Source organism: Microtus oregoni, unplaced genomic scaffold (genome assembly GCF_018167655.1).
Source record: "Microtus oregoni isolate MIOR12 unplaced genomic scaffold, Mior012 000012F_ref0000307, whole genome shotgun sequence".
Taxonomy (NCBI): domain Eukaryota; kingdom Metazoa; phylum Chordata; class Mammalia; order Rodentia; family Cricetidae; genus Microtus; species Microtus oregoni.
In genome coordinates, this window is record NW_024543071.1 from 16,491,734 (window position 1) to 16,518,411 (window position 26,678).

The 26,678-nt window shown below is 43.7% G+C and overlaps 1 protein-coding gene across 1 annotated transcript in view; it reads right to left on the reverse strand.

The window, feature by feature from the left end:
• The window catches only part of Wnt8b (Wnt family member 8B), a 94,563-nt gene that overhangs the window by 19,447 nt on the left and 48,438 nt on the right, over positions 1 to 26,678 (reverse strand). The window contains exon 2 of the mRNA XM_041661295.1: positions 3,403 to 3,529. Within this exon, the coding sequence (XP_041517229.1) occupies positions 3,403 to 3,529 (127 nt within the window). The remainder of the gene's footprint in view (positions 1 to 3,402; positions 3,530 to 26,678) is intronic.

Here is a 26,678-nt window from a genome sequence, read left to right on the forward strand (position 1 = left end):
CCTTTGTTTCCGGTCCTTTCTTTGGTCCTCTTTATCTCTATATAATGTTCCAAAACAGAGATCCCTATGTGCCATATTATCCTCAACACACACACACAGACACACACACGCACACACAGACACACACACCACAGACCTCAGAGCATCCTCCTCATCACAAGGAAAACAACAGTCCTGTCTCTTCTCAGGCCCTCCTGAGTTTCGTCACTGTTATTGTAATAGTAATCGCGTTGTTGCCATCTATGATGGGAGAGGTAGAGATGCTGAAGGAAGGCACAGGCTCCCATTGTTGGGGAAATGAAGGGTTGGTGGGAGCTGACCTTTGCTGGTCCTGTCTCTGGCTGGAGGCCGGCCATGCAGCTGCATGGCTAGGCTGCCTCCCAGCTGTCTTGGTTGGTTTTGAACCGTGTACTTGTGAATAGTCCAGGGTTGCTACTGGCAAGGGTGTGTTTCACACTAGCAGGCTCTTGCCTAGATTCCAAAGCAGCTCCTCACATCCCGCTTCTTTTTGTCACTTCAGAGACCTGCAGGCTCTCTGAGGAAGAGAGGGCCTTGCTGATGGGACCAGCTTAAGTGAACCTGTTTCAGACTGAATTCCTCTTTTTATTTATGCTAGTGGGAAAACTCACTCATGAGTTCAATAGTTTTAAGTAAGTTTGTATTTTTTGTTTAGATTTTTATTTTGGGGAGATTTTGGCTTAAGACAGAGTCTCTTTCTGTAGCCCTGGCTGTCCTGGGACTCACTACATAGACCAGGCTAGGCTCAAACTCACAGATATCCACCTGCCTCTACCTCCTGAGTGCTGGGATTAAAGGCGTGCAATACCACACCTAGCATGAATTTGTATTTTACTTTCTAAAACACCCATTTGGAAATAGTGATGATGCCTTCAGAGAACACACTCTTGGCTAGATCCAATGCCTGGTGAGACTGCATGCACAGATCCCGACAGTAGCTGACTCATGTTCTGAGCCCTCGTTCAGGAGTAGACTCACTCACCAACGCCAAAGGACACTGGGCTTCACCCCCAGCATCACCAAAACCAAACCCCAAGCCAAGTCCTTTCCTAATCAGGTCTCTAGCTCCTTAGTATTAGATGCAAATTCAATATCCATTAAAAGGTTACTGTAAAAAACCCAAATACTGAGACCCAAGTAATGCTTTTCAAATATTGTCTTACAACACAATAATTTCATAGAAATTCCTGCCCTGTTGCAGAATAGAAATGGGAACCTGGTCACACACTGCTATTATGGGAGGTTAGCTCAAGTGAAGTGGGGTGAATGGCTAAACAAAAACCTCTCACGCCTGTTTCTTCCCAGTGAGAAAGTGCATCAGGAAGGAGCCCTCGTTTCACTTCTGGCCCCACTGAAGCTTTCATTATCTCTCTCCTTGGCTGTTTTGTGTGTTCCTATTATCGATTTTAAGGAGCCATAAAGATTAAGAAAAAAACATTTCTAAAGTCACAGAGGAATAACGCTCCCCAGGAACGTCCCACCATCGAGGGACGGTGGCAAATCCTCTTTTTTTAAAATCCCTCTTCCGCTACTCTCTCGGTAAAGCTGGACCTTGTAGGGAAAGTTCGCGTTATTCTCTTCTTTTCTCGCCCGGGGAATGCTTGTTACCGGACTCTTTTTGACAGTAATTTCAAGCGGCCCGACAATTGAACAGCCAAGCAGAAATTGTGGTTCTCTGTTTGTCAAATGCTTTTGAGGTCCTTACATAAAAGGCTGATAATGAAGTATTAAGAGAAACATGTCAAAGGCTATGGTTGGTCAAATTTCTTCGCCTGGCTCAATGGGGATGATGACCCTATACAAAACCCGGAGTGTTTCATTAGAGGAATAACCAATATTTAAAACGTTAAATTTTAAAAATCACTTTTCAAGTGTTACCTAAAAGCAGAATCTTGGCAAAGTATACATTTTTAATTCCAAGTGAAACTTACAGGAGAAAGGAATTGAAGTTTAAGTGTGTTGCACTGGGGAGCCAGGCATTTCCCCTCTAAGTCAGGCCAGGCAAGGAGGGGTTCTCAAACCCCGGGCTTAAATTAGAATGAACTTTCGCATTTCTTTTCTCTTGTTTTCTTTTTGAATCCAGACACTTGAATTTGGACAGACAAGCAGCCCAGTCACCCTTCAGTGTGGCTGTGTCAGTGTCGGGCTGAAGTGCACATGACCCCCTTCAGCGGGGAAGGTGCTTGTTATGGAACAATTCTTCCCACTGCCCTGGTGACAAGGGAGGGGCAGCTCGTGTTTCTCTTTTGCTGATATTGAAGCTGCGGAAGACCACGTTGGGCACCAGTAGAAACGCCCTGAAATAGTCTCCCGGTCCTTTTGTCGTTTTGTTCTCACGAGGCAGAGATGGCTTTTTTTTCCCTCCCCCCTTTTCATGTTGAAATATTCAATTAAAAAGCCAATTAAAACTGACCAATTATTTGGCGGTTTTACTCATAATCAGGAATGTTGCAAATCATTACGCTTAGCGGTGAGTACTTGTGCTAAGTTGGCGAACTTTGAAATCAACACTTTAATAGAGATTGCTAGGCTCATTTACGATAAGAATACACTCTCAATTAGCACAGGAAGCGGGCTCCAGCAAAGGCATTTCTATTCTGGCTTGCTGGGTAGGATGTGGTGCAGTTGGATTTGTATCTTAAGTAGATGGTTGAAGTGAGAACTGACGGGGGTGGGGGGCGTTGATTGAGATAGCATCTGAATTGAGGAGAAACTCCAAATTGCCTAGCTACATGCAATCCTCGTATTATCATATTCTCACTTATTAACAATTACATGTGCTGATTTCCCCGAGACCAAGGCTAAGGTCACCTAGCATTTGTCCCAGAGTAGGCAAAGCCCTTTCACACGTTACCGGATTTTTGGGGCAATTTAGGAATTTCTGTACAGTGAATAACTTAAAAATGTCTGTAGAAATGTTCAGGTTTCTAGACTAGTGACCCAATGCCAGTAGCTCCAACAGACTTGTAATGGAATGCTAGCAGGAGTCGTTTCTTATAATATTCTGAAGAAAAATCAGAAAGCACAGAAACAGACCCTGTCCACTCTGTCTCTAGAGGCGTGACGTGCCCGGAGCCTGTGCCCTCTGGGGTCACAGCAGGGTCCGCTCCAGACTACTGTCTGTGTCTCCCCAAATCACTCGAAATTTGTAGTATAGTCATTTATAAAACTATACAACGTCCCTTGTTTATAAACCCAATCTTTTACAGGCAAGAATCCTAAAGATTTGCTGAGACCAGTCACACACTCAGGGCAAGCCCTACTGCGTAGAATGGCTTTTCCCAAGAGAGATCTCAAGGCCTCTTACTTGTCCAGACATGAAAGCTAACATTCTGCAACATATCACACACCCTTACACATCCCGCATCCAAGTAGGTTACTTACCAGGCACGGCTGAGGTGGAGAGCACAAGCGAGAAGAAAGACGCACACCGGCTTCATGGGGAGCATAGTCTTCTGAGAAACAGAGGCAGAGAGTCTCAAAAATTGGGAGACAGGGAGAGGGGAGTATTCTTCCTCAGAGGCAGAGGGATGGAATTCTCCTCAGAGCTCGACTTCCTTGGTGTGTAAGCGATCCCAAGCAGAGTTAAGGGGAGGTGAAATGGAGCTACCTAACATCCAAAGAAGAGATTATCTACTTAATTAAGTTTTTCCCCCTCTAAGTCCTTCAGCCAATCAGAACTCAAGTGCCAGAGAAAGATTGAGTCGATCAAAAGAACACTCCAGGATCCTCCCAGACAAACGCAGAAGGGGACGAGGAGAATGGGGACAAAGAAGGGAGGGAGAAAGAGACATAGCAAATCCCCTCCACGTAATTACTGCGTGGAGATGCTTTTCTCTGCCCACCGCACCACAACTGTCCCCCTACCCAAGCACATGTATATACAGACACATCCACACATGGAGAGCCTGGTCCCCAAGAGGGATTTAGAGCGGATTGTGCTTTCCTGGTTGGTCTTTGTAGCACTTTCGGGCTGAATTTGCATTTGGGATAGCTTTCCTCAAGCCCAGGGAGCCACAGGCCCTCTCATCTGGGGTTGCTGGCTGTGTATCTTTTTAGATTAAAAAAAAAAGTGTGGGAATTTGGGGAAGTTGATGTCCTGACAACTTTTCCATCAATAACAGTGCGCCTGCTACATTCTCAGCCCATTACAAGACACTGTGAAAGTTGCACCCACATCCCTGCAAACACACACACACACACACACACACACACACACACACGATTTCGACCTGATATGTATTTACACACAGTACTTTGATAATAAAATAGTGTAACAGTGTGGGCGAATGAAGTGTCACACAGCAACTGACTGTTTGTAAATCTCACTGGAAGAATCGGGGAAAGTTTTCTAAGGGACATAAAACATGAGTTTCAAAGAAGGGTTGAGATTTCAAGTAGATGGAAGTGGTCCCAGATTCCCGAGCTTCTCAACTCAGGTTCTGGGGCCAGGACGGTTGCTCTAGCTCACACTGCTCGGCCATCTTCCGTCTGCGCATTCCTGCCACCTTGCTTCCCGGCTTCCCAGAGTCCGTGTTCCTCTTTTAGAGTTCCTCTTGCTTCCCAACTCTCTGGCCTGACTGATGCTGACAAGCCAAAGAATTACTGAGCTGAATTGTTATCTGCATTGCCCAGGGCAGATGAGTTAGAGGTAGGTATTCTAACCCTTGGTATTCTGATAATTTTTTTGTCAGCGTAGAAACCTCTAGACCAGGTCTTCACTTGAGATCACCATGAGCTCAGCCACATTGACTGCTTTGGGTCTGTGCATCTGTCCCCATGGAGGAAGGCAGCATCAGATTTCCCGGGGGTTAATATCTGTTTCTCTTTCCTTTTGTGGACTTGTTTTCCATACTGGGATAGTATACATGGCCGAGCTTGCAAGGGATCTTACTCTGTTTTTGAGATAGAGTCTCCCACGATAGTTTAGGCTACCCTTGAGCTCACAGCAACCCTCCTGTCTCAGTCTCCTCAGCACTGGGATACAGGTCCAAGCCACCATACCAGGCGGGTAATCTTATTTTGCTGAGTATCTGAGCTCAGTCTTTGTGCGCACGTGTTTTAAGATTGGGATCATGTGAGCTGTCAGGTGTGTAATAAGAAACCTTGCTTTGCTGAATATTTGGCTTGTTTTCATTTTAATAAAGGACTAAATAACTCCCAAATTCATTTCAGTTTTAAGTGTTGCTACTTCAGTTAGTTTGGCATAAAATAAAAGACCCTGATTTATTGAGATAAAGTTCCTATCTCAGTGGATTAGATACAATAGATTATCAGTATAGATATGCGACCTACTGTGTCCTTTTGTTTGAATTTCATAGCCCCTTGAATTTCCCTTCATCGTTTCCAGGTCCTGGGGCTGGAGATCCTTCCTGCTGCTTCAAATCAGAGGCCTCATGCCACAGTGAATTACATTCATTTGCATAATTCATCAGCAATTTTTTCATTTGATTGTTATAGTACAAACATTAGATTTTTTTTTTTGAGACAGTGTTTCTCTGTGTAACAGCCCTGGCTGTCCTGGAACTTACTTTGCACCAATTGACTGGCCTCGAACTCACAGCAATCCACCTGCCTCTGTCTCCTGAGTGCTGGGATTAAAGAAGTGCACCACAGCCACTCAGAACATTCGATGCTCTTTAATCTCCTGGGATACACCAAAAAACTGACGTATTGAAACAGTTTACAACCCAATCTTTACTGAGGCATTGATATTGTTGTGTGTTAATTGTACCAAATAGGCTTCACTTTGACATTCCCACACATGTGCATCCCATTCTTCACCCTCCTCTCGCTCTGTTGCCCTCTGTGCAACCGGTGTTCTCAATCTTTGTCTATTTAGTTTACTTTCTGGGGGTGTTTTCTTGGAAATATTTTAAACCTAAAAATATGACAATGAAGGTAAACAGCCCAAGAAGCAAAACACTGACCACACCTAGTAACATTGCACTTTAAATTATTAATACTGACTCTATACTATATTGTTTAGTTTCTACTTTTTTTTTTGATAAGATCTTACTGTGTAAGACATTACAGGCTCTCCTGGAACTCACTCTGTAGACCAGGCTTACCTCAAACTCACAGAGATCTGCCTGCCTTTGCCTCCTGAATGTCAGGGTTCTTTAATCTTGGCATGAACCACCATACCTAACTCTACTTATTAAACAAATAAGATTTATTTTATTTCTTCGTGTGCGCACGTGCGCATGCGTGTGTGTGTGTGTGTGTGTGTGTGTGTGTGTGAGAGAGAGAGAGAGAGAGAGAGAGAGAGAGAGAGAGAGAGAGAGGATGCCACGTTCTTGGAGCTGGAGCTACAGGTGTTTGCAGGTCTCTGGGCTTTTATGTGTGTGCTGGGATCCAAATTCTGGTTTCCCTGATTGCTCAGCAAGCACTCCTAACCACGGAGCAGTCAGGGAGTTCAAGTTCAAGACCAGCTCAGCCCATATAGACTCTATCTCAACAACAGAAAGAAAAAACGAACAAACGGAAAACCAAAGGGAAGATTACATGGAGGGTAAGGGAATAAGATCTGTGAAACAGCAGTGCTCTTCGGGGGAGCTGCATGGGTCGGTGTGACGGAAGTATGTGCAGCAAAGGACTAGGCCAGAACATAAGGTAGGGTGCAGGTGTAGAAGGGCCCTGTGATAAGGAGTTTGGAGTCCATCTGAAAACTAGGAGAAATACATGCACACATTCACACACGCGCACACACACATGCACACAAGCACACACACGCATTAATTCTATTATTTATTCACAGATAATTGGAGTGTCTTTGCACATGCTTAGGGGTGCTAGCAGAGACCAGAAGAGGGTGTCAGATCCCCCAAACTAGAATTATAGGTTGTTAAAAGCCATCAGATAGGAATTCTGGAAACCAAACCGGGCCTCTGGCAGAGCAGGCATTGTTCTTGGCCTCTGAGTCATCCCTCAGCTCCCATCGGAAGTTTTAAGCAATATACAATTATTGTGGCTTTGAGACTTTTTCGGCGTCAATGAGAGATGGATAGAACAGAGTGGAACCAGGAGTCAAGACAATTTAGCCCAATTTCAGAAATCCAGGTAAAGAAAGACAAAGGCTGATGTGTGGCAGTGAACAGGAGGTCCCCGGTTTGGGTCCCCAGCCGAGACAACAGAGGCTTCTAGGCCCAGGAGTAGCTTGGCACTTACTTAAATAAAAGCATTCTTTAAAATTCAACCAGGAATTAAAACTCTCCCAAAACAAAAACCTCTTCTTACAAACCAAATAGAAAGACTGACAGAAATGGAAATATTTTCAACACACTGTGTTCAAAAGAGATATGAAATCCAGGAGCTTTTGAAAGCCGCCAGGATGGGCCAGAAAGATGGCTGAATGGACAGAAGTGCTTGCTGTGTGGGCCTAGAGACCTGACTTCAAGCTCCGGAGCCCACCTAAAGGTGGAGGGAAAGAACTCTCCTGTGATGTTATCTGGGTCAGGTGCCATGACTGGGAGGGGCAGAGTTCTGGCTACCTTGGCCTTCCTTAACTATCACTCTTGTTGGGTTTTCTACATATTCAGTATGTTTAAATGCAACACATTTATAACAGAGGCATAAAAATACTTGCATGCGTTATCCAGCTCCATCAAATTCAAATGCTCACCTAAAAGTTAATAAAAAATGTCCCAGACTTGCTGAACATTCCCCCTCTCCCCGGATGCTTTACCATCTTGATCTGATGCTATAATTCCCATGCATGCTCCATGTTACAATCAATATATAGCACTGTTTCGTACGTTTCTGAAACGTACACCAATGTAGTCATACTCCTTTCTAGCCCTGCGTCTTCAGTTTCTCATATTATGCCCAAGTTTCATTTGAATACTTTCTGATTTTAATCCCCCACCTACGTGCCTGAGTGTGTATGCGTATGTGTGCACACGCTGATTTTAATCCCCCACCTACGTGCCTGAGTGTGTATGCGTATGTGTGCACACGCTGATTTTAATCCCCCACCTATGTGCCTGAGTGTGTATGCGTATGTGTGCACACGCTGATTTTAATCCCCCACCTACGTGCCTGAGTGTGTATGCGTATGTGTGCACATGCATACTTGTACTGATTCCGCAGAGGCCAAAAAAGGGGGGGGGGGTTCATATCATCAGGAGCTGGAGCTGTGAGCAGCCTGCTGTGGGCGCTGGGAACCAAACTCGGAAAGAGCAGGAAGCACTCCCAGCTGCTCAGCCCTCTCTCCAGCCCCAGCTCCTCTATTTAGACTGCTCAGCATTTCTTTTGTGTGAATGATGTATTCATTCTCTTTTGGTGGCTATTTAAGTTTTCTTTTACTCAGACAGTCTTGTCCGTGGAACCGAAGCTTCGGAGTTTCTGCAAAATACGTAACTACAGATGAAATTCTTGATCTAAAACATGGTCTTCCATCTTACCAGGTTTAGCCGAATTTTTCACCAAAGTGTTTGTTTGCTCCTGGGTGGTCTGCGAATTCTTGCTTCTCTGTCCATACTCATGCTTTGAAGACAGGCGGGACTGTGAGTCAGGGACATAGCTCTCAGAGCAGGTCCCTCAAGCGCCTCTGGAGGGACTGTGGTCCCGTGGTCACTTTAGCTTTGGTCTATTGAAGCTGATCTCACTGATGTAAGAAGGCGCATGTGTGCTGTTCTAAGCCTTCAGGTCTATGGTTGTTTGTTTCAGCCCTCCATCCCTCAGGCTTGCCTTCTGTCAAGTGAGGAAAAGAAAAGCACATACTCTTTCTTCTGTCCATCTCCTTCTCTTGTTTTATTTTACCAGCTAAGGCTGCTAGTTGAGTGTTAGATAGAAATGGTGATAGCGATAACTTTTGACTCCTTTGTGAAATGAAATGGGAGAATTTTTCCTGTTTCCCCATGAAATAAGATACTCTGTATTGAGGTGGAGAGATGACTCAGCAGGGAAGACCATGGGTCGTTCTTGAAGAAGGTCCGAGTTCGATTCAAGACATCCACACCAGGCAGCTCATAGTCATCTGTGACTCCAGCTCCGGCAGGAGGCATCTGTCACCTCTGGCTGTCAGTGGCACTAACACTGATATACCCACACATACACATAATTATTAAGAAAATATATTTGATGTGTGTGGTGGTTTGAATAGGTATGGTCCCCATGGACTCATGTGTTTGATTGCTGGGCCCATAGGGAGTGGCACTAAATAGGAGGTGTGGCCTTGTTGGAGGAAGTGTGTCATTATGGAGGTGGTCTTTGAGGTCTCATATGCTCAAGCTACACTCAGTGATGCACACAGTCTCCTTCTGCTACCTGTGAATCAAGATGTAGAACTCTCAAATCTTTCTCGAGCATCGTGTCTGCCTGCACGCTGCCATGTCTCACCATGATGTTAGTGGGCTAAACCTCTGAAACTGTAAGCCAGCCCCAATTAAATGTTTTCCCTCCTTTATAAGAGTTGCTGTGGTCACGGTGTCTCTTCACAGCCATAAACTCAAACTAAGGCAATTTTGCAGTATTGATCTTTGCATGATATTCATATCCCAAACCAGAACAGAGTTATACTGTAGAAATAATCACATGTGACTTCTGAGGCTGGGTGTAACAAATGTGCTGTTTCTGCCTGGCTTTCTTGGCTCATTTGCTCTGAGGAGGTTATGTTGGGAATGTCAATAGGACACTCAAACACCCTTTTGAAGACACCAGTGCAGCCAGGATGCTCCTGCCAGCAGCCAGCACCAACATATAACACCAAATGTAAGTCACCTTTGGGGCCAGCCTCAGCCAAGCGTGCAGGTGACTGTAATACTGTCTAGCATTCTTGACCTGACTTCATGAGAAACTCTGAGCTAAGGCCACCCTAGACTGCCCTAATTCCCAGCCCATAGAAACTGGGACAGAACACAGAGGCTTATCATGGAGTTACTCTGTTAAGTTTCAGACTGGTTTGTCATGCACACCAATGGGCAGCTGGTACAAAGAGGTTTGCAGACTGTATCAGATTAAAGACAGTCATGACTATGTCTAGTCTCATATAATTTTTTTAATGAATGGGGGGCTAGAGAGATTGCTCAGTGGTTGAAAGTACTTGCTGCTTTTGCAGAAGACCGGGGTTCAATTCCCTGCACCAATATGAAATTCCACAACCATTTGAAATTCCAGTTCCAGGGGATCTGATGTCCTCTAGAGGCACAAACCTACATACATAGCATAAAATAATAACTGAAAAATTAAAACAAAAAGTGAATTGATTTTTTTATATGCAGTTTACCCATGTAGTGGATTATCTATCTTTAGTATGCAAATGTGCTGAATTATATTGGACTTTTCCAATGAGAAAGCAAGTATTACTGGGATTAAAAGCATCTTATATCATCAGGGCAGTCCTCAAGTCTCTCCCCACTGAGCCATCTCGCCATCCCTCGACTATCTAAATTTCCTAAGAGTCTGTTTATCGTTCTACTTTCCTAGCTCCCATTTAAGTCAGTCTGTTGCCTTTGTGTACGAGTGTTTTTAACATCCACTTACGCGTCAGTCAGCCTTCTGTCGTTCTCAGAAAATGCTGGAGAGAAACTGCCGTAAAGGGAATGGATTTATTTTGGTCCATGGCTTCAGTGCCCTTGAGTACTTGTCTCTCGGCCTCATGGCTGAGGTGAGGCTGAGTGTCATGGCAGAGAGGAAGTAAGAAGCAGAGCCCCTGGGAAGTGGAGGGATGTGGAGGTCAATGTAGGATCAGAATACATCTGTCAACACCTTTCCACACTGGCCTACCAGCCTCTGCCGGCCTTCTTCTTTTAATTTTAAAAATATTCAAGCCGGGCAGTGGTGATGCAAGCCTTTAATCCCAGCCCTCGGGAGGCAGAGGCAGAGGCAGAGGCAGGCAGATCTCTGTGGATTTAAGACCAGCCTGGTTGGTCTACAAGAGCCAGTTCCAGGATAGGCTCTAAAGCTACAGAGAAACCCTGTCTCGAAAAACCAAAAAAAAAAAAATCCTTTATTTATTTTGTGTGTATTGATGTTTTGCTTGTATGTACATCTGTATACCGTGTGTGTGCCTAATGCCTGCAGACATGGGAAAACAACATCAGATCCCCTGAGACTAGAGTTGGCTGTGAGCTGCCACGCTGGCGCTGGGAATTGAACCTGAGTCCTCTGGAAAAGCAGTCAGTGTATTAATCTCTGAGCCATTTCCCCAACTTTTCCTTAAAAAAAAAAAGGTGTGTGTGTGTGTGTGTGTGTGTGTGTGTGTGTGTGTGTGTGTGAAGGACAGAGGAATTCCCTGGAGCTGGAATCACAGATGGTTGTGAGCAGCCTAAAGTAGAAACTGAACTCTTGAAGAGCAGTAAGCGCTCTTAACTGCTGAGCCCTCCCTCAAGCCTTTAGCTTTCAATTAAATTTATTTGTTTATTGAGGAGGTGTGCCACACCACACATGTGTGGAGGTCAGAAGACCTTATGGGAGTTAATTCTCTCTTTACATCACATGGAGCCCAGAAATGTACTTCAGGTTGCCAAGTTCAGAGGCAAGTGCCTTTATCTGCTGAGCCATCTATAGCCCAAAGCCTGGTTTTAAACTCAATGTCCCTGCTGTGGGATAATGCTCTTGTATCCTGTAAAGATTTGTCACTTGTACTGGTTTAATAAAACACTGATTGGCCAGTAGCCAGGCAGAAGTATAGTTGGGGTGACCAGACTAGAAGAATTCTGGGAAGAGGAAAGGCTCAGTCTGTACCAGCCAGATGCAGAGGAAGCAAGATGAGAATGCCTCACTGAATAAGGTACAAGTCATGTGGCTAAACATAGATAAGAATCATGGGCTAATTTAAGTTGTAAGAGCTAGTTAATAATAAGTCTGAGCTAATAGGCCAACCAGTTTATACTTAATATAAACTTCTGTGTGTTTTGTTGGGACTGAACAGCTGCAGGACCAGGCAGAACAGAAACTTCTGTCTGCACTTCCTCTCTTTACATTACTCTTCAGAGTACTCATTTAATTATGCATTGGTCTTACAGTGTTCATTATTACTTTATCATCTCATTGGCTTCATAAGAAGATGTAAATATTTTATCCAGCATTTCCAGATGTTCTCAGTGGAAGAGCTGAAGGTTAGTGTTTTGTGTCATGTGCTGGAAATGATAGTCAGGTCAGGCTTCTTGAATGTATTATCGCATTTATGATCTTCTATGCTATTCACTTTCATGTTTGTAATTCTTTTGCTTTTAAAGATTTACTTGGGCTGGAGAGATGGCTCAGAGGTTAAGAGCATTGCCTGCTCTTCCAAAGGTCCTGAGTTCAATTCCCGGCAACCACCTGGTGGCTCACAACCATCTGTAATGGGGTCTGGTGCCCTCTTCTGGCCTGCAGGGATATGTGCAGGCAGAACACTGTATACATAATAAATTAATAACTAAATAAATATTTTTTAAAAAAAGATTTACTTATTTTTGTATTTTACGTACAGTGTGTTTTGCCTGCATTGGTGTATGTGTGTACAGAGACCTGGGAGGCCAGAAGAGTGCATCAGAGCCTCTGGAACTGGAGTTACAGACAGTTGTTAGCCACTATGTAGGTGCTGGGAACTGAACCTGGGTCCTCTGGAAGAGCAGCCAGTGCTCTTAACCACTAATCCACCCCTCCAGTTCCACATATGTTCTTTGCTTTTAAAAATAGATTTAATTTTAGGACAGACGTAGGTTTATAGAAGAAATGCAGAGGAAGTATGGAGTTCTCTCAGGCCCCACATTCACTCAACCCCATTGCCAGCATTTTAGGTTAATATGGTGCGTCTAACCCGTCAATAACAGTGCAATATTATCAGCTGCAGTCTATGATATACTCCTATTCACCAGTCAATAACAGTGCGATATTATCAGCTGCAGTCTATGATATACTCCTATTAACAAGTCAATAACAGTGCGATATTATCAGCTGAAGTCTATGATATACTCCTATTTACTTAGCTTTAGTTTAAATATCTTTTTTCTGTTTTAGGATCCGCCCAGCTTATTGCATAACATTGCATGGGAATGCCTCCTTATGGTCCTTTTGGCTCTGATAGTTCCTCAGACTTTCCTTGGTTTTGATGACTGTGACGGTTCCCAGAAGTACTGTTCAATATTTTGTCTCATGTCCTTCAGTTGGCAATTTCCTGATGTCTGTCATGTGATCAAAAAAATTGCTTGCCAACCTGGGGGGGGGGGGAGAGGAAGAGAGGTAGAGACAGAGGAGAGAGAGAAAAAAAAAACCAAACTTATAAACTTAGTGATGATTAAAAAGAAAAAAGGATGCTACAATCAATTCTAATAAAACCCAAAGGATCATTAGGGAATATTTTGAAATCAGAAAAAAAAGCATTTAGAAGAAATGGATAAACTCCTAGACACATACGATCTACAAAACGTAAGTCAGGAGGAGTAAATGGTGGTAGAAACAAGGGAAGTTGAAAGCAGTCCCCTAAAAAAGAAAGCCCAGGACTAAATGGACTCATTGCCTGTTTCTGCCAGAATCTCTTGTCATAAAATAGAAAGGATGCTGTCACACTCCAGAGCCAAGGAGGAAGGAAGGAGATAGAAAGCCATCGGCCAGCAAGCAGTAGATACCAACAGAGTACAAGCTTGGTGATGCTGCAGACTTTTGGTCACATATGGCTTTCCTTGGGATTTCCTTTCCTTTTCTTTTTGTCTTATTGGTTTTTTGCTTGTATATTAATGGTCTCCAATGTAGTGTTTCTGAATTTTTTGTTTCATTTTCTTGTTTGTTTGTGTTTTGGCTTTGTTTTTTTGGTGTGTGTGTGGGGGGGTGGGTGGGTGGGTGGGTGGGTGAGGGTGGGTGTGGATGAGAGAGAGAGAAAGAGAGTTTTCTGTGGATTCTGGGTTTTTTTTTTATCTTAATTGTGTGTTTGTGGTTTTGGTTTGATTTTATTTTGTTTGTTTACCTCTTGGATTGCTTTCTAAAGAGAGAAATAAAGGGTGTGGAGCTGGTTAAGTGGGGAGGGTGGGAAGATCTGGGAGGAGTTGGTGGAGGGGTAAGTGTGACGAGAATGCATCATGTGGAAATTTTTTTCGATAAAAAATGCAAAAAGTATTTTAACAACACTAAAATGATAAACTAATGTTTTAATCTGAAAAATAAATTATTATACATGTATACATGCGTACACACACACATATATGCATGTATACATACATATCTGCTTACAGCCAGCATTATATTAAATGGGAAAAACAGAAAAGCATTTCCTCTAGAATCAGGAACCACACAAGGTTTCCTGCCTTCTCTGTTCCTAATAGAATGCTTGAAGTCTTGGCTAGAGTTAGCTAGGAAGACAAGATGAGGAATTAAAAGGGATTACAAACAGGAAGGGAAAGACAGACAACATGATACTCGACTTGACAGACCCTAAAGACTCCACCAGAAAACTTTAGATTTGGTGAACACGTTCAGCAAATACCAGGGTAAAGAAATCAATATACAAAAATCAGTAGCTTTTCTGTATACCAGTAAAACACTTGACAAGGAAGAATTCAGGGGAAAACCTCACAAAAGGGTGCTAACAATATCCAGCTATTTTTTAAAAAATGCAATCTGCAAATAAACATAATCAAGAGAGTAAAAGATCTCTACATTAAGATACAAAAAAAAAAAAAAACCAAGGAAGACACTGTAAGCTAGAAAGCCCTCCCGTTATCATGGCTTGGCAGAATTAATATTGTAAAGCTGACTGCATTGCAGAAAGTGATCTATAGATTCAAAGCAATCCCCACAAAATCCCAATGACATTTTTCATAGAAGTAACAAAAACAATCCTAAGACTTGCATGGTAGCATAAAACATTAGCATAGCCAAAGCAATCCTAAGCAGAAAGAGCAATGTTAGATGTATCACAACAGTTGATCTCAAACTATATTACAAATCACAGTAACAACACCAGCAAAAGCAAGGTATTGGCACAAAAATGGGCAGGTAGGCCTGTTGGGGAATATTATTTTAAAGTGTGTTGCTTTTGTTTATGCTGCATTTGTTTAACTCTGTGAAGCTGTGATTCTTTGCCTGTCTAAAACACCTGATGGTCCTAATAAAGAGCTGAACAGCCAATAGCAAGGCAGGAGCAAGAACTCACTCTGTAGATCAGGCTGGCCTTAAACTCAGAGATTCCCCTGCCTCTGCCTCCCGAGTACTGGGATGAAGATGAGCGCCCTCACGGTCCAGTCCTGTAACCTGTTTTTAGTGGAGTAATCAAAACACAGGTAGGAAATTATAGGATCTGCATCCTGCAGTACTCTCAAATCTTCTGCTTTATCGAACCTGCTGATTCTTGAGAATATCCAAGTATGTACACAAAGATTAATACCCATGGACAAAGACGAAGAATGGGATAAGGTTCCGGCATGGTAGTGATGTCTTTGATCCCAGCATCGGGAGGCAGAAACAGGCAGATCTCTGTGAGTTCCAGGCCAGCCTGCTTCCAGGGCAACCAAGAACTCACTACTACAGAGTGAGAACAAAAACAACAAAAAAGTGGTGTTATTTAAAAAAATAAATAAAACTGCTCTCCCAGATGGGTACTTAGGAGTGGAGTCTTCCCACATGGCCATTATTTCAAGGGTATTTGCATGACTGCTGGACTTCATAGAGGACTTTGACAAAGAATGGGAGAGAGCACAGTGCTAGGATCCTGAGAGCCGCACCTGGTGCTGTGAAGACTAAGGTTTTTGCTGATTGCACAGGGTAACTTGATAGCTTTACTGTCAGAAAAACATAGCATCTTCTCCATAGATGTCAAAGGAGAAAACAGGCTGCTTTCCATCAACATTGCTCAAACGTAGTCCATTTATTCACTCAGCGCATTCCATGGGCGACCATGACATGCGAGGTGATGTCTGGGCGCTAGGGAGTCAGCAGTGATGAAAAAAACCTTTGTTGCCATGGAACTGGTGACGTCATGGAGAGGTGGAAAATGAACCAATGGCAAAGAATTTCGTATGATGCACAGTATGAAGAAAAGATGCTTAGCGAGTTAAGCAAAGGCCTTCTGTAGATGTATCAAATGGGCTTCCCGGCTGATAGCCAAGTGAGAAACAGGAAGAACAATCAGGAAGTAGACTTAGGGAAGAGATGCCATGGAGAAAATCAAAAGTACAGAGAATTAGGCAAGTCCGGGGGCGGGTGTCAGGAAAAGGTCTGTATGTGAAGCACAGTAACTCGAGAGAAGTGAAGAACCTCTGGAGGCTTAGGTCTTGTTTTAAGAGCACTTGGAAGCATCAGGAGGTTTTTAAGCAGGGAGGTATGATGCCATGGCTTGTATTCAGACACATGTGCTCTGACTGGATTGCTCTGCAAAGAAGGTATTAAAGGACTTGTGAGACAGGAGCAGGGAGGACCACGCAGGCAGGCTCTACAGTGTTCCAGGAGCAGGGAGGACCACGCAGGCAGGCTCTACAGTGGTCCAGGAGCAGGGAGGACCATGCAGGCAGGCTCTACAGTGGTCCAGGAGCAGGGAGGACCACGCAGGCAGGCTCTACAGTGGTCCAGGAGCAGGGAGGACCACGCAGGCAGGCTCTACAGTGGTCCAGGAGCAGGGAGAACCACGCAGGCAGGCTCTACAGTGGTCCAGGAGCAGGGAGGACCACGCAGGCAGGCTCTACAGTGGTCCAGGAGCAGGGAGGACCATGCAGGCAGGCTCTACAGTGGTCCAGGAGCAGGGAGGACCACGCAGGCAGGCTCTACAGTGGTCCAGGAGCAGGGAGGACCACGCAGGCAGGCTCTACAGTGGTCCAGGAGCAGTTGTCCAGAAGTTTGGATCCATCATTTCCAAAAGAATCAATGTTTCTTTCTTTTTTTTTTTAAATTAAAGCAATCAGCTGTGTGAGAACTTTGTTTTGCTATTATTGTTGTTTGTTTGAGACAGGGTCTCTCTATTTAGTCCTGACTGTCCCAGAACTTGGTATGTAGTCCAGGCTGGCTTCAGACACAGAGCTTTCCTCCTGCTTCTGCCTCGTGAGTGCTGGGATTTAAAGGGGCTCCCAACCAGGTCAGCCTTTTGTGAGAGCCATTTGTATCTATGCTTTCCGAATGGTGTGTGTCCGTCATCTGAGGCTTAGAAGGCCGTCCTTAGAAATGAGAGTCCCAGCCAAGGCAGTGTCATTGTGGTGTTAGGGAAAGTCTTGATGGGGATGGTTTATGCTTCTTACATCAGCAATGGCACTTCATTTTGGTCACACCTTTGAAATTACCCCATGCCTGTTGGAAATAGGGTCAGAAGGCTGAGTTAGGGCATGTCAACAGAAGCTTGTGTGCCAGGCTGGTGCATCACTCGGAGTTTGTCTTTGTGGTATTTGGCACCAAATTCTGGGCCTTGTGCAAGCTAAGCAACTACTCTACTGCCAAGCTATCTGCTGCCCTCTTCTGGCCTCTGTGGACACCAGGCATCCATTTGGAGCATAGGCATTCATGTAGGCAAAACACAGACAGAAAATAGAAATAAATCTTTAACAATAGCAATACTTTTAAGTTACTCTGCATGAGTATAAGTGCGCCATGCTTACATTAGAGCTACAGCCGTGAGCCACTCTGCGGTACTGGGAACAGAACCCAGGTCCTGTGGAAGAGAAGAAAGGGCTTTTAATCACTCTAGCCCCTTGAGACACAGTGGTGCCATGTAGCCAAGGCTGGCCTCGTAGGACTGGAGGTTAGGTTGGGGTTAAACTTTTGCTCCTCCTGCTTCAGGCTTCTGAGTGCTAAGATTACAGGCAAATCACCATGCCCAGCTTCAATGAAGGTGTTTATGAACAAAGGAAAGTCATGATAAAAAGCATTTATAGACAAAGTTAACTAGAGTTGGGGAGTGTGGGTGGATTTTTCTTTGGGCTGCCAGCTCACAAAAAACAACACAAAGACTTATTATTGATTATGAAAGCTTGGCCTTAGCTTAGGCTTGCTTCTAACCAGCGCTTGTAACTTAAATTAACCCATATTTTTTTAACCCACGTTCTTTCATGAGCTCGTTACTTCATCTCCATTTTGCCCGTCCTGCTTCCTCTGCATCTGACTGTCGACTCACCCTTTCCTCCTCCCTGCGCTCTCTCTGTCCCCAGAAGTCCTGTCTCTACCTCCTGCCTAGCTATTGGCCATTTAGCTTTTTATTAAACCAAATCACAATAACACATCTTCACACAGAGTACAGGAATATTCCACCCTGGGTTTTATCCCTGCCATACCTCCCTCCCTGCTCCAGTTAATAAGACAGAGACTGGAGTGAGAGCCCCTGCGGCAGGGACATTACTGAGAAGACCCTAGCATCAGACAGAGGAGGAGTAATAAAGATCTGGATTAGAATGGTGTTGCCAGAATCAGGCAGGGAACAACGGGATAAACGGTATTCCAGAGGCCAAGGAAACAAACCGCAGAACACCACGGAACCAGTGAGTGTCAGTTTGTGGGATGGAAGTGCTCAGATCGACACTGAGACGTTGAATCGAAATGACAGGCTCTGTCACGAGAAAGTAAGATACTGAAAAACGTTGATCTGGAGGTCAAATAAGTGGGATAGAATGGTTTCACAGCTATGTGAGTTTATATACTCAAAGTGGCCGAGGCTATAAACGGTATGTTGTGTTCCTACTGAAAGCAGAGAAAGTAGAAGCAGGATGACAAACTGGGTGGTAACAGCAGTCTGCTCGGTTGGCCATCAGCAGGCTGGAGGGAAGAAGGCTGTCCCTACTGCTGGGAAGAGCTAACACTGGACACCACAGGCAGTCAGGGTCCTCAGGACAGTCGGGATCACATTTGAGGCTTACTGCAGCCTCTGAGGCAGGTGACTGTCTCCTGTGCAGTCAGGATTAGGAAATGTTAGGAGACATTTAAAATCATACACAGGTAACCAACTGTTAAGTCAGGACTCAAACTCAGGTCTGAATGATGCTGAGGGCAGCCAGGCCCTGTTCTATTTCCCTCCCTAGGAAGCCCCGCACACAGAGAGGGGCGGTGCCGGCTGGTTCTTGTAATCAGGGACCTGGTGGGTCCCAGGGTCACTGCCTTAAATGGGCTGCAGGAAATTGAACAGGTTATACTCAGCAAGCAGATCCCTAAGGATATGGTGGGTGGGCGTCCTCCACAGCTGTGCGCCTGTCTGCTGGAGAGCGCCTGCGCATTGGCAATGCTGTTGGTTGTGACTGAACTGAGAAAGAGAGGCTGTGTTCAGGGTCCCACAGGCCCAAGCCCCTTAAAATGGCCTCTGTTCTCGCGTTTCTTTATAAACCGCACATCAAGATCTTCAAAGAGATTTTAGAGACAGATGATCAGGTATCTCCCTAGATTTAGGAACCAGTTTCTTGGGATGCAATTTGAGAGTCTGTGTATAAGACAGTGCCCCTGGCAATTGTATGAAGAACCAAGTTTGGGAACTGTTGGATGCATCCCGCGAGCAGAGGGAGTTTTCCTCATTGAAAGGGTCAGATGGGGGAGCCTAAGGAAGCTCTGTGGGCAGAAAACCAGCTAGCTTTCTTCTTCAACCTCCCCCTTCTCTTACCTCTCTGCCGTCCCTTTATGTATGGTTACTATAGTCATGAAGTTTTTCCGTCCCTTGAGAGCAGGACGGTGACATTTGGAACAGCAGCGCCTCACATTGGAAAGGAGCAAACACTACAGCGCTACGCGCACTGCGGGAGGGCTCTTTAATAGAGCCAGGGACTGCAGGTGCCCGTGTGTCCTGCAGGGGGCAGCACGCCCCTACGTATTTAGGCAGTCGTGGGGATTTCAAGGGAAATGCCTGGAGAGGACGTGAGGTTGAAGATCTGTGCTTGTTTGGTTTGTTTTTAGTCTCTTTCTGTCTGTCTCTTTCTCTGAGCTCCACAGCCTCTGCTGGGATTTAAAGGCATCTGCCACTACATCTGGCTTAATTAAGCATGTTTTGGGAGTTTTGTTGTTGGTTTGTTTGTTTTTCAAGACAGGGTTTTCCTGTGTGTGGTCTTGGATATCCTGGAACTTGCTCTGTATGTAGCCTAGGCTAGCCTTGAACTCAGAGATTCACTTGCCTCTGCCCCCCGAGTACTGGGACATTAAGCTTGTTTTTATCAGTTCCCACCTGACAAAGTTCTCTTCCTCCCTCTCCCTTCCCCTCCCATTATACATTTCTGATGTCTGTATCTGGACACACTCCTTCCAACAGCATGCTAAATTAATACACTTGGGGTGATAGTTAATAAAACCGCAATCCTTCACGTTGTGAAACTAGAATAAACTTGGAAGAGACCAAGTGCAGCGGCACGAACAAGCCTTGTCTTGAAGTTAAACCTATGGTGTATGACTGTCCTGGTTGGTGTTAGACTGTGGTACCATCACCAACATTTTGGTTGGCTTCCTAAATATAAGTCTGACAAGTACCCACTGTCAGACATTTCCTTGGAGAGAATTCCTTTTTGTGTGCACATGAATCAGACATTAATGAACACAGTAGGCTTCATTTCTAGTAATATTTTAAGATGACACATAGATTTCTGTTGGTGGGACAGGGTCGGGTGACTTATAGTACTGGTTTTGTTGTTGCTGTGGGGTGGGCCTGTTTAAGGTTTATTTAATGATTTGTATATGTGTGAGGATACATGAGTTTATGAATATCGCGTGCATGCATGTGCCCTCAGAGGCCAGAGGGCTCTTATCCCTAAATGGGAATTAGAATTGTGAGCTGCCTCATCTGGGAGTGGAAGCTGAACTCTTCCTCTGCAGGAGCAGGACACACTCTTAACTACTGGGCCATCTCTCCAGCCCAGGGAAAGTTGTTCTAATTATGTTCGTTGCTGCTTGTTTGGTTTGTTTTTAGTCTCTTTCTGTCTGTCTCTTTCTCTGAGCTCCACAGCCTCTGCTGGGATTTAAAGGCATCTGCCACTACATCTGGCTTAATTAAGCATGTTTTGGGAGTTTTGTTGTTGGTTTGTTTGTTTTTCAAGACAGGGTTTTCCTGTGTGTGGTCTTGGATATCCTGGAACTTGCTCTGTATGTAGCCTAGGCTAGCCTTGAACTCAGAGATTCACTTGCCTCTGCCCCCCGAGCACTGGGACATTAAGCTTGTTTTTATCAGTTCCCACCTGACAAAGTTCTCTTCCTCCCTCTCCCTTCCCCTCCCATTATACATTTCTGATGTCTGTACCTGGACACACTCCTTCCAACAGCATGCTAAATTAATACACTTGGGGTGATAGTTAATAAAGTGTACATAAATCTGCCAACTGCCTGATTGTTTTCTTTTTGAAAATTAACTAATTACATTTTATGCTGCATTGTATTTGTACATCTTTATAGAGCACAAGTGGTATTTTATAGTAATTCAATAATACAATGTATAATAATCAAATCAGGATAATAAATACTTATTTCTCTTCAAACATGAGTTATTACTTTAAATTTTTATTGCATTAATTTATTTATTTGTGTATGTGTGTGGGCATGCACGAGCCACAGCACACATGTAAATGTCAGACAACTATTTGTGGGAGTTGGTTCTCACCTCCCATTTTGTGTGATCTGAGGATCAAATTCAGGTCATTAGACACAGTAAGTGTCTTTACCCACTGAACCATCTGGTCGACCCACACATCAAATTCAGGTCATTAGACACAGTAAATGTCTTTACCCACTGAGCCATCTGGTCGACCCATGCATGATCATTTCTATATGTTGGAAATTTAATCCCTTTTCAGTCAATTTTAAATAGATGGAATTTTTTTTAGCCTACCATCACCTGTGGTAAAGAAAACCCAGATTGATAAGACTCACTCTACCTGTATTTGAAAGCTTTCATTGAACTCCTTGTGTCCCTCTTTCCCATTCTCCCCTTCTATTCCCAGTTGCCAGTAATCACCATTCAATTTCATCCTATAAAAAATTAACTTAATAGTTTCCACAAATAAATGTTAGTGCAATGTATTTGTAATTTTGTATCTGTCTTATTTCATTTGACATAATTACCTCCAGTTCCATCCACATTGCTGCAAATCACAGGACTTCATTCTTTCTTGTGACTGAATAATACTCCATTGTACACATCATTGTATATTCCATTGCATACTCTTGTATACACCATTGTATACTCCATTGTATACCCTGTTGTACACACCATTGTATACTCTGTTGTACACACAATTGTATACTTTATTGTATGCCCTGTTGTACACACCATTGTATACTTCATTGTACACTCCATTGTACATACCACGTATATGCTATTGTACACACCATTGTATACTCTATTGCACACACCATTGCATACTCTATTGTGTACTCTATTGCACACACCATTGTATACACCATTGTACACACCACATTTCAAACTTCTTTTATCCACTGAAAGGCATGTAGATTGATGCCACATTTTTACTATTATAAATTGCTCGGCAATAACCATAGTAGTGGAAGTGTCTTTTGGGGGAAACAATCTTTGAACTTACACCAGAAGTGGACTCACTGATTCCTACAACTTTCTATTTTCAGTCTTGTGAGGAATTTCCATATTGTTTTTATTACTGTTATAATTTATGTTCCCTGTAACAACATCTTTATTGGGTTTTGCTGTTTCTTTTGTTTCTTTGATGATAACCATTCTAACTAGATGAGGTGGAGGTCAATGAGGGTATTTTTAAGAGTTATTTTTAGTATTTTTAGGCATGTATTTATTTCACCTATATGTATGCATATGTGTCTGAGTATGCTCTCTCTCTCTCTCTCTCTCTCTCTCTCTCTCTCTCTCTCTCTCTCTCTCTCTCTCCCCAGAAGAGAGCATCAGATACCCTGGAGCTAGAATTATAGGCAATTGTGAGCTGCATGATAGCGGAGCTGGGAGTTGAACCCAGGTACTCTGGAGGAGCATCCAGTGCTCTTGACCACTGAACAATCTCTCCAGCCCCTGGTGTTTAGCTTTTGGATTCATTATGCCTTCTGCATATTCATCCCATGCAGAAGAATAAAATTAGGTCCTCTGCTCTCTGTACACAATAATCAACTCAGAGTGGATCAAAGGCCTCCAGGCCCACACATATTGCAAAAGACAAGATTTCACCCTTTTGTGGCTGAATAATATCTATATATTGATACCATAGGTTTTTATTTTGTTTGTTTTGGTTGATTGAATTGTTTAGTCATTTGTTCCTTGGTTGGCATTTGGGTTGCTTACATACCTTGACTTGTGAGAATGATGGTGTAATAAACATGACAGTTCAGGTGTCTCTTTGGCACAGAGTTCCAGGAGTAGGGTGTTTCAGGACTTCAGTGTTTTGTTGGTTTTATTGAGATAAGGTCTTGTATGCCCTAACTGGTCTCAAACTTACTATATAGCTGAAAATGACCTTCAGCTTCAGATCCTCCTGCCTCTACCTTCCTAGTGCTGGTATTGAAGACCATTTTTAATTTGCGTGTGTGTGTGTCTGTGTGTGTGTGTGTGTGTGAGTGTACACATGTGTGCTGTTACGTGTATCCATGCATGTGCATGTGGAAACCAGTGAAGGATGTTGGGTGTCTTCCTTAGTCACTTGCTGGCTTAGCCTCTCATTGAATCTGTACTTGCTATCTGGAGTACGCTGGTTGGCCAGTGAGTCATGTGTGCTGATGCCCAGTGTTTTGACTTGGGTGAGGCCCCAGGATCTTCTTGTCTCTACACTCCAGTGCTAAGATACAGTCATTCATGGTCATGCTCAACTTCTTATGTGAGTGCTTGGGCTCTCATGCTTGTAGACGGAACTTTCTGTCCCACCCAGTGCTGCAATTGTTCAATCCCAAAGAAACACACAGAGGCTTATATTAATTATAAACTGTTTGGCCTATTAGCTCAGGCCTATTATTAATTAACTCTTACAACTTAAATTAATCCATAATTCTTGTCTATGTTTAGCCATATGGTTTGGTACCTTTTCTCAGTGAGGCAGTCTCATCTTGCTTCCTCTGTGTCTGACTGGTGACTGTATCTCTGCCTTTCCTCTTCCCTGAATTCTCCTAGTCTGGTCACCCCACCTATACTTCCTGCCTGGCTACTGGCCAATCAGCGTTTTATTAACAAATATGGGTGGCAAACCTTTACAGTATACAAGAGCGTTATCCCATAGCATTTGCCCTTTTTTTCTTTTCAAAACAAGAACTCTGAATCTAATCTACTTTGTTTAGCTTTTTTTTCTGACCATTGTCCATAACAACTTAGAACCAAAACGTTAAACAAAGACAAATGGCCAAAGCTTGGGAAACAGAGGGTTCCGTCTGCAGTCTCCCAGCGCTGGATGACCTTGACTCGTTGAAGTCAGGCACTACCAAAGGACATCAGTAGAGCAGAACCTCAGATGAAGCAGAGCGCAGGCCTGCAGACTCATCAGCTACCACTGCTTTCTGGATTCACCCTTGAAATCCACCCTAGAAGGAGATTTTCAAGTCACAAGACAGACGCTGGGCTGCCGTAATTGAATCTTTCTGAGGATTCTCAGAAGATGGCTTCACACCTTAGAGATTGCTTTGAGTCCCAGTCACCAGAAAATGGCAGCGTATTAGACAACATGGGGTTTATTCCAACCCAGGTCTCTTCTGTGAGGTCTGGAGCAGACATCTCTCACACCCCAAGTGCTCAGCTCAAAATTTCCCCAAATGACAGTGACTCCTGTGCAAAGCATTTGCTGCAAACACCCTGGGAGATGTTTACCTCGTGGTTGCAGCCAGAAAAGCAGGGCAAGGAGCAGATGATTTCTCAACTGGACTTGGAGCAGTTTCTCAAAATTGGGCACTACAAGAGCAAGTTTGCTGTGAAAGAGAAGCGAGAATGAAGTTGCAGAACCATGGGGAAACTCATGGAGGATCTTCTCAAGGTCCATGACTCCACGCAGGGGCAGGAAGCCCTATTTCTGAGAACATGACCTTAAAAGAAGTAATCAAGCTTTTGAGAGAACAGCAATCAGCAACAGCATGAACACAAGAGAATGTAAGGACACCCTTGCCAATCTTTAGCCGTTGGCTCCTCAATTGGCATTTGGGTTGCTTTCTTATCTTGACTTGTGAGAATGATGGTGTAATAAACATGACAGTTTAGGTGTCTCTTTGGCACAGAGTTCTAGTAGTAGGGTGTTTCAGAACTTCAGCATTTTTTTTAATTGAGACAGGGTCTTGTGTGCCCAACTTGTAGTAGGAGCTGCAGGCTGCGTTTCTGATGCCCGGCTCCTGGCCGCCTGGCTAGCTTATGCCCTGAAATAATTACACGGAAACTGTATTCTTTCAAACACTGTCCGGCCCATTATCTCTAGTCCCTTATTGACTAACTATCACATATTGATCTAACCCTTTTCTCATATCTATATAGCAACATGTGGTGGTGGCTTACCAGGAAGATTCTAGCATATGTCCATCTTGGGCTGGAGTTTCATCATGTCTGCCCTGGAGAGGAGTAGCATGGCATCTGCCTCACTTCCTCTTCCTCTCAGCATTCTGTTCTGTTCACTCCACCCACCTATGTTCTAACCTATCAGGCCAAACAGTTTCTTTATTAATTAACCAATGAAAACAACAGATTGATATATGACACTCCCATATCATTTCCCCTTTTTCTGTTTAAACAAAAAAAGAAGGCTTTAACTTTAACATAGCAAAATTACATATAACAAAACAGTTATCAAGTAAGAATTACAGTTACAATATTTATATGTATTTTATCTTTTACCATAACAAAGGAAAACTATAACTATAACTAACCATTCTTCAACTCCATCAAAGACTCCAGAAGGATATAATATTACCTAAGTAAACAAGAAATAAGCAACTTCCAAACTCTAGAAATGACAGAGACATCTTGCTGCCTGGACAGTCACCCAAAGTTCCTCTGTACTGTTGGGGCATCCATCTTCAGCCTACAGGCCCATAGCTTCCAGCAGACATTTCCACGAAGCAGGAAATTTCAAAGGCAGTTCAGTCACTTTCTGCTGTGTCCTGCAGAATGTCTCGCAGACTCTTTCATGAATCAGGATCCCCGAAAGATCATCTCACCTTTAGGCAAGTTCAGTAGTCCTCTCTCTGCGGGTTCTCTGTGTCCAGTTTATGCAATAGTCCAGGCAAGAGCAGTTTCTTGCCCAAATGGCTATCAAACTCCATAAGGTGCCTCTTCGATGCCCATCTTCTTCTTGAAGTAGATTGGTGCTGCCAGGAGCAGACGTGTCTTATTGTCATGAAAAACCCTAAGTTATTAAAACATTTAAAATGCCATATTCTATAATCTTTGAAAGATATGAAGAATGCCTACCTAAAATATATCTATGTACATCTAGAAAATCTTAACTAACATGACTACAAGCTTGACTACTATTGATTATCCATTAACAACCTATATATATATTACATTTTTAAATGAACTACACAATCACAATACCTTAATCAAGATCAGAAATACATCACTAACTGGCCTTAAGCTTACTATATAGCTGAGAATGACCTTCAGCTTCTGATCCTCCTGCCTCTACTTTCCTAGTGTTGGGGTTGCAGACCTATTTTTAATTGTGTGTGTGTGTGTGTGTGTGTGTGCACATGTGCACGCATGTGTGCACTTTTTGCTGGTGCTTGCACAGCAAATGCAAGCAAATGCAACGGGGACACTTAGCCATGTCCCCAGCACCTTTTTCCCATTTTTCACTTTTGAGGAACCTCCAGAATGCTTTCATAACACCTCACTAATTTTCATTCTGTGTAGCAATGAT